General features: G+C 42.0%; 1 protein-coding gene across 1 annotated transcript; it reads left to right on the top strand.

Annotated features, from left to right (window-relative positions):
* Positions 1-3320: 3320 nt before the first annotated feature.
* Positions 3321-7993, top strand: LOC120019353 (transcription cofactor vestigial-like protein 2). Its single transcript, XM_038962645.1, has 4 exons — positions 3321-3407; positions 5983-6278; positions 6998-7476; positions 7950-7993. Exons 1-4 carry the CDS (start codon positions 3321-3323, stop codon positions 7991-7993), a joined length of 906 nt encoding a protein of 301 aa, XP_038818573.1.
* The last annotated feature ends 329 nt before the right edge of the window (positions 7994-8322 follow it).

Here is an 8322-nt window from a genome sequence, read left to right as displayed (position 1 = left end):
CACAAGGTTAACACTGCAAACACCTGAAAAAGCATATCCTACCAATGTATTCAGTCATAATTTTGCAGAATGCCTCCTACCACACCCTCATTCAGCCACTACGTTGAGCACGTTTGCGTTCCTCCTTCACTTCAGGCTTGCTCTGGTAATGCCTTTGTGTGCCACCCCTTTCATCCCCTCACCCTCACCCCTCCTGGCAGTAGCCTTGGGAGGACCCAGGCAGATTACCTATAGCCTAAATGGAAGGCCAGGGCCAAGGATCCCTCTCCATCAGGGGACCAAATAATGATTTTAGACTTGAGTCTTGGTCTAGGCAGCTCCCGTGTTGAACACAACAAGAAATAAAAGCAGTCTGTGAAGTGCACTCCACCTCCCCTCCTTTCCACCCCCTCTACCACCATTAGATGTGTTGAATGTGCTGTTGTCTTGGCGAGTTAGCTCCTATTAGCCTGGTGTTTACACTCACCTTCCGTTTCTTGTCTTAAAACGATTTGTGTTGAAATAGAAACCATGTCAAGTTACACTGAATAAAACCACCTCATTGTTTCTGAGCTGTTACATCAGAAATGGAGAGTTATTGCAAATGGTAATGTTATCTGACTGACAGGTGTGGTTGCGCTGAGCTCCGAGTGAGTATAATGCGCAGGAAAGGAGATACATTTATCATGGTCGAAGAACTTTATGTTCCCTTTTCATGCAGCATCCCTTTGCAATATGCCTGTCTGTCTTTCCTGACCATTTCACTACCACCAGTGAATTCTTAAGTCAATTATTTAGCTCACTAAAAATCACATTATATAGTGGGTGGTTCGATCCCTGAATTCTGACTGGCTGACAGCCGTGGTCTATTAGACCATATACCACGGGTATGACAAAACATTTATTTTTACTGCTCTAATTCCGTTGGTAACTAGTTTATAATAACAATAAGGCACCTCAGGGGTCTGTGGTCGGCCTTGTCATTATACCACGGCTAAGGGATGTATCCAGGCACTCTGTGTTGCGTCGTGCATTATTGCTTAATTATAGGCCTCTCACAAAATCGATGATGAGTGTATGAATAAGTTAAATAAGGGCTGGAATAATCAGCCTTTCTAAAAAGGCAGAGTACTTTGTTTGTAGACCTGAGACAATGCTAAGTAGACTGTAGACAAAACAGGAAGATAATGCCTCGTTCAGACAGACAGTGTCATTGCATCAACGCTGAGTAATAAATTCTGCAATCACTTGTTTCATGATGTAATCCCCAAAAATATGTGGATATGTGCGCAACAAAAGTTCAACATTCACCTTTTGCTACTATTTCGGTCAAGTCTATGCATACAATTTTATGCATTGGATAAATCGAACGTATGCACCACACAGAACGCACTGCTGCAAGGCAAACACAGCATTCCATTGGAAATTAATGTATTTCTGGTTCACCAAAATGCAATGACTCTGCGGGTCTGAACGAGGTGTAAAGTCAGCATGTGTTGCATGCATTCATTCCGCTGCTGTGACCAGAGTGTTACTTCCAACCGTGCAGTGATGCTGGGAGACAGATTTCGTCTGAAATCAGAGTCGAGCTGTTAATTGTGTGTTAAAGAGGGCTGATGTGTAAGGGGCCTGGTTCTCCCTGTCACAGCACAGGGCTGGGTTTCCCCCATGGTCATATTTCTGCCACAGCCAACAAGGATAATTGGGTGCAAAGACGCTCTCTTATCCAACTAGCCATCAAAGGGCTAGAATCATCTTCACCTTGGATTTCCTTTATGGGATTTGTCCAGCATCAGACAATTTTGTAGGAATTTTTAAATAGGTTAGTGTCCCTTCAATTGTTGAAAAGGTTAAATAAATAATTAGGGTGGGAAAACATTTGTCCACGCCCACAATGACCATGAAAGCAGAAAGATTATTTGCATATGAATTGTCATTACCTGTCTCACAATAGATTAGAGCAGCATGTCTATAATGTTAGCGCCTTCATTCCAGTGCCATTATTGTTTGTTGTGAAATGATCTAAATGTGTGACCTCCTCCACCTCTCTCGCCAGAGCTGGTTGAAGGAACCTGAATCCACCAAGCGTTTACAGAGGACAGGAATACTAAACATTCCAGACAGATTCCTAATAAAATCAAGGATGTGTCTGGCAATAACTGTCATTGGAAATGGATAGAGTTCATTTGCACTTTAAGTTAGAAAAAAATGTCTACCTCCCAATATGTGATGAGAAACAGGTGGTTGTTGATTCTTATCATTCAAACTATGTAATGCACTCCGACCCCGACACAAATTGTGACCAAACTGTTTGACCTCTGACCTTGGAATCTGACAGGCCACCTAGGGATTGTGGCACAGTGTGGGGTTGGAGTCCTGCATTCCTCTCCTTAATGTATTTAATCTGTTTACATAATTAATTAACACTACAAACCATCATTATGTTACATTCCTTATATTGACATTTCAGAGTGTTATTGTACTCGTGGGTGGAATTTGGGTGAATCAATTTACTGTCCCAATTGACTACAGTATACTGCTGTTGTACAGGATGCATGTCCTGATATACACTGAGGGATTATCTTTAAAGCCTCCATTGCAAAGGACATAAAATAGTGTTATTAATAGGCCTATACGGCATACCACAGACCCATGAAGCTTGCTGCTTCAAGGTTTCCTATCCAGGGCCCATCAAACTGTATAAGTATTCGAAAATGTACTTTTTAAAAGGTTTAGGTTTTGAAATTATTGACATCAAGTGAATGTTATTTACCAAAATTTGGACAATGTACTTGGACTACAAATTAAACATAACATGTATGAAATGAACATATTGGTCTGTAATAAAGATTATATACAGGTAACATGCAGGTGCATATCAAAGGAATGAATTACAGGTAACAGTTGATATCAGGATTACATTAGACTACAGTCAACATTTGGGATGTTACTAAGCTCTCCAGTAAGTGACCTATCTGGCAGGGCTCCATTGTTCTTAATTTAGCATCACGCAGCTCATGGCAGTAATGAAATGTTTATTGCAGACTTTGGATAAAATACACCTGGTTGTGAAGTGCTTTTGTTCCCTCATTGGTCGGATGCAGGCTCGTCCAGAGACACGTCAAAACGGCTGGCTGTGTAATGTCTTTACTTTTGCCGCCACGCGCTCCTGTCGCACTGACGGTGCGTAAAGACCGAAGGCAGGACGCGCAGCGCAATTGGGATAGAAACGCCGCTCTCCAACGTTCCAAGTTACTTTAACCTCTCCCCGTCTACAATTTCCAATGAAGATTTTGCTTATTCCGTCAAGTTACTATCCGTGAGAATTCGCTTTTTTCGCCATGAGCTGCTTGGATGTTATGTATCAAGTGTATGGTCCACCACCTCAGCCTTATTTTGCCGCAGCGTATAGCCCATATCATCACCAGGTACGTTATTGATGTGTTGTTTAAACTACTGGCAGATTTGGTTCAGGGAAAGTTTTGTCAGACTTTGATGAAAAACTCATTGCGCATTATTATAAATCATTTGATTTATCCAGGCCTGCTGTATTTTGGCATTGTCCACTCTCAAAATGATTCTGCATGACAGCCTTCAGTCGATTGTGGAACCAATAGTCCTCCTTACCTACAGTTACACCTATTTAAGAGGAACTTATTAGCCTATTGAAAATACTTACTTTTGATTGATGTTTCCTTAATGAATAATGATAGCCATTCCTCCTTGCATTGTTATTCAGAAGCCTACCTAATTTGCGTGATAATATTTTTAGTTGATAACATATATTTTGTTTTGTTTTAGTTGCTTAGGCTATCGCTCTCCCTCCGTCTTGTTCCTGCAAAATCGAATCACTCAGGCCAAGGCTATTGCATACTTTTCCGTTTAGGCTACTGAATTTGATTGTCTTCTATTTCAATTAGGATATTTTGCAATCTGTAAATTATGGGTTAGATAGGCCTATTCAAATATGTAGATTGAAAAGGCCAAGGCCTTTATTAACTTTATTAACCAATCAATACAAAATACTTATGGGTCATTAATAGAGTTTAGGCTTAGGCTATGTTCGCAACTTTTATTAACCGTTCGTCAAGTACAATTATTATTTTATTGTTTTAATCTGCAGGCTGGAATTTAGGACTTTTTACATTCATAATAATTATTTTGTCTGGTCGTGTCCACTTTTTTTCATAAAATGTAATTAGTGCTATGGTAACGATTTCGTTGGCGCACGTCCTGTGATACATATCTGTAAATTAAGTTAATGCTGCTTGTGCATGCACAACAACCTGTAACGCTTCGAACACACCGACTGCGTCATTGCATCACTGCTGCATAACATTTTGCGCAGCTAGGCAACTATACTGATGCAGGTACCTTTTGCAAATGGTCGCATGCGGTTGGACACATGGAGGAGAGAATCATTTTCGCAGTATCCTCAAAACCGTGTCTTTTTGACACAACTGCTGACAGCTACAGGGACATAAACACAAAAAATGCTGCTTGGAGACAAGTGTCCACGATAGTAGGATTGCCAGGTCAGTTTAGTAGTGAGCTTGTGCTAGATGTGGCTAGTTAGCGTTAGCTAGCTAGCTAACCTAACTTGCTAACCTAGCCAATGAGGTGTGTGTGAAAGAAATAGTCATACCACCTTCCTCAACGTTGGTCTCATTGTTGAAAGAGCCTACTCTGCCTATCTTGACTATTTATTATTGCATTTCGCTCCAAAACTGCATTTTGGAGGGAAATTATATTATAGGCTCTCACAATTAATTTGAGGATGTCATCGAATAAATAATATACTTAGCAAATAAATAAATAAAAAATGTAAAGAAATTATGCAATCAAACTGTTTTTATGTAATCCCAAATTTTTACTGAATGTGTGCAAAAAAAAATCTACATTCATATTTTGCTACTTTCTGTCAAGTCCACTCATACAATTTGATGCATACGTTCGATTTATCGAACGTATGCACCACACAGAACGCACTGCAACTGCCTCTGCAACGCAATGCTGCAAGGCAAATGCAGCGTTCCATTGGAAATTAATGTACTTCTGGTGTATCGAAACGCAATGACGCAGTCGGTGTGTTCGAAGCGTAAGGCGTTTGGGATATTCGGTTTCCAGACGTGCATTGGTGCTAAGGCCCTCTTAAAGCTGTGCCACTTTCTTAAAACCTCTCACAGTCAATATACAAATTCAGATCTTTGTTTGCACAGAGAGCTGGTTTTCAAATGTCAAATAGTGCGAACGTCTTCTTTAAATGTAGTATGAAGAGGGAAAAGGGAATACTGGGATTCACTTCGACACTTCTCCAAAGCTCACATATGGTGGTGTTACTCTGTTGATTATCTATCCTGATTGCCTAAGTCACTTTGACCCCTACCTACATGTACATATTACCTCAATTACCGGTGACATACTCATTGTATATAGTCCCGTTGTTGTTTTATTGTGTTACTATTTCCTTTTAAAAAGTAAGAACAGTTAGATGTATTTTTTACTCTGCAATGTTGGGAAAGGGCTCGTAAGTAGCCATTTCGCTCTTAAGTCTTAACGTGTTGTATGTGACAAATACAATTTGATTTGAAGGTTCATAATTAAGAAATTAACAGATATGCTAACGGGTTTAAATTGAATAGCTTTGTTCTTGAATCCAACCACTGCCTCCTCTTTGAGTAGGCATGTGAATGAGGAGAGGATAATAAACTTATTAAGTACCTGCCATTTTGAATATAGCCTAAAAAGCGCACAGATGCCACAATATAACGCTAATGCACAACTGTTGGACAATCCCTGAGCCGACAAGTTGAAAAATCTGTTGATGTGCACTTAACCCTAATTTCTCCAGGGTAGCCTTTGGTAATGCCTGGCCGTGACCCACCAAAATTATGTGCAGGTGAAATTCAAGTTGATAATTGGTAACCTGATGCCTTGATAGGAATTCATGTCAAATGCATGTCAAGGCTATTCAATTCTGACGTTTTTTATCGGATGTTTCAGAAATTGGCATTTTATTCCAAAATGCAAGAAGCGCAAGAGAGTATCAGCGGGGGCAGCTCGTTCTCAAATCTCCCTGGGCCGACGATAAAGGAGGAAGACTGCGCGCGCGAGAAGGATCACCCTCCCGAGGCCGAGTACCTGAACTCGCGTTGCGTGCTCTTCACCTACTTCCACGGGGACATCAGCTCGGTGGTGGACGAGCACTTCAGCCGGGCCCTCAGCCAGCCAACCAGCTACGTTCACGGGTCAACCAGCAACAAGTCCGCACGAGGTAGGCCTACATCCACCTCATGGAGAGGATCACAGAACCACTCCAAACACCTGTCCACGCGGTTTCATTTCATCACAATGACTGTTTTTAGGCTTATAGACTATAATGGATGGCATGTATGTCTTGCATGCAAGTGAGTTTTTTTTAATTTTTTTGGTATATTATTGTGTTCACATCTTACTCAAATACACTTCCCTTTAATCTGGATTTTTGGAACAAATCAATGAATCCCCTGTTTTGCTCCCATAGTTTCAGTTTCAGTTTGCAGTCATTCACTCTCATTTGTGTTGGATCACAATCGCAACGGTATCACAAAGTAAAACAACATTGATTGAAAGGCAGTTGAAAATAATAACACGCTGTTCTGTGGAATGCAGGGCTCAGACTTATTCACTATATTGTAGGGTAATTTGTAGTGAGGGTTTGGTAGGTTTTAATTTGTTCTGTTGCGTATTACTCCCTTAATGAATTAATTAAAAATGTAATTATATGACCAATATTATATAGCCAACCATTCTCCAATTTTGATCAACCTTCAGGAATAACTGACAACAACCATATTTATCATGCATCTTTTTCTCATGTTTTCCTTTATTTCATCCTTTCAAATTAATTGAATGATCATAGTCGTTTTTTTGCCCTATTCTCAGAACTGGCTTATTGATCCTCACCCACAGATACATTCATAGTCTTTACCACTTAATTGATCTGTGATTGAGCATTTCAATGTGTCTGTGGATTCCCAGATGGATTATTCCCGATGAGCCAGAGGAGTTTCCCCCCATCCTTCTGGAACAGTGCGTACCAGCCCTCGTCCCTGAGCAGTGCCTTAGGATCCTCCTACTCAGACATACCCTTCCCTGGGGACCCCTACTCCTCTGCCTCCCTACACAGTCACCTCCACCAGGCCACCCCAGAGCCCTGGCACCACTCACACCACCACCACCACTCTTACTCACTCGGCGGGGCCATCGGCACCCAGGGCTCCCCCTACCCTCGACCCAGCATGCACGAAGTCTACGGCACGCACTTTGACCCCCGCTACAGTTCTCTGCTGGTGCCCTCTGTCCGGCCGCACCGGCTCCCTCCATCCACTGTCCCCGGACCCAGTGCCTCACCGTGTGACATTGGGAAGAGCGAGTCAGCCAGCTCGGCCTGGACTGGGGCATTCACAGGGGCAGGGGCAGACATCAGCCAGAGCATCGGCCTCAATGTGGATGCAGGTAACAACAACAGCGATAACAACAACAGCCCACAAAATGCAGTGTTAACTCTTCATAAAGGACTAGCTGTTCCAAGTGCACTTCAGAATAGCCTGCATAATTTCATTTCCCTCAAACATTCATGACTACTATTGTACGCTCTACAATTCATTTAATGCAAAAGTTCAGAAACGGTGTGACGCCTTACATCGGGGGTTATGCTTACATTCATAACATTATGCAGGGTTTTGTTCTCCCCGGGGGAAACAGTTGTCTTGTCAAGGCCACTCTCCAACACTAAGAAAGACAATGCATTTATGGGTTTAACAGGTTGAGTTCTCTGTCTCTTCTTTCTCCTGGGAGGCAATATGCTTTTACACTTTTCTGCTTAAGGGCTTCCTGCTTCTGCATATAAGCCATTTGGTCTCCCTCTTCCTAATCCCTCTCTTGCCCTCCCTTTTTCTTTTCTCTCTTTTCTCTCTCTTTCCTCTCAGGTCTGCAGGCCCAGGATAAGAGCAAGGACTTGTACTGGTTTTAAAGCTCTGCTGCCCTTCCAGGCCTGAGCTGGCCTCTGTGTTTTTCTGCACTGTATGATATTGACAGACATTTTCTGTAACAGATTCTAATCTCACTTGCAGCTCGATGCTACACCTTCAGTGGCGGAAACATCCTCAGCTGAAATTACTCCATTGTGGATACTCTCTGCTGGAAATGCAGTGGACAAGGGAGAGAATCTAAAACTCAGTCTCTCCTACTTAAGAGAAAGGAGGGAAAAACCATGCAGGACTTGCTGGACAGCTTGCCAGAAATGCTCTGTGGTGTGACTGACAAATGTTATCTGGCCAAGACTGAACACTTTCCTCCAAA

Source organism: Salvelinus namaycush, chromosome 24, assembly GCF_016432855.1.
Source record: "Salvelinus namaycush isolate Seneca chromosome 24, SaNama_1.0, whole genome shotgun sequence".
Lineage (NCBI taxonomy): Eukaryota > Metazoa > Chordata > Actinopteri > Salmoniformes > Salmonidae > Salvelinus > Salvelinus namaycush.
This window is presented reverse-complemented; position numbering and strand designations above follow the sequence as displayed.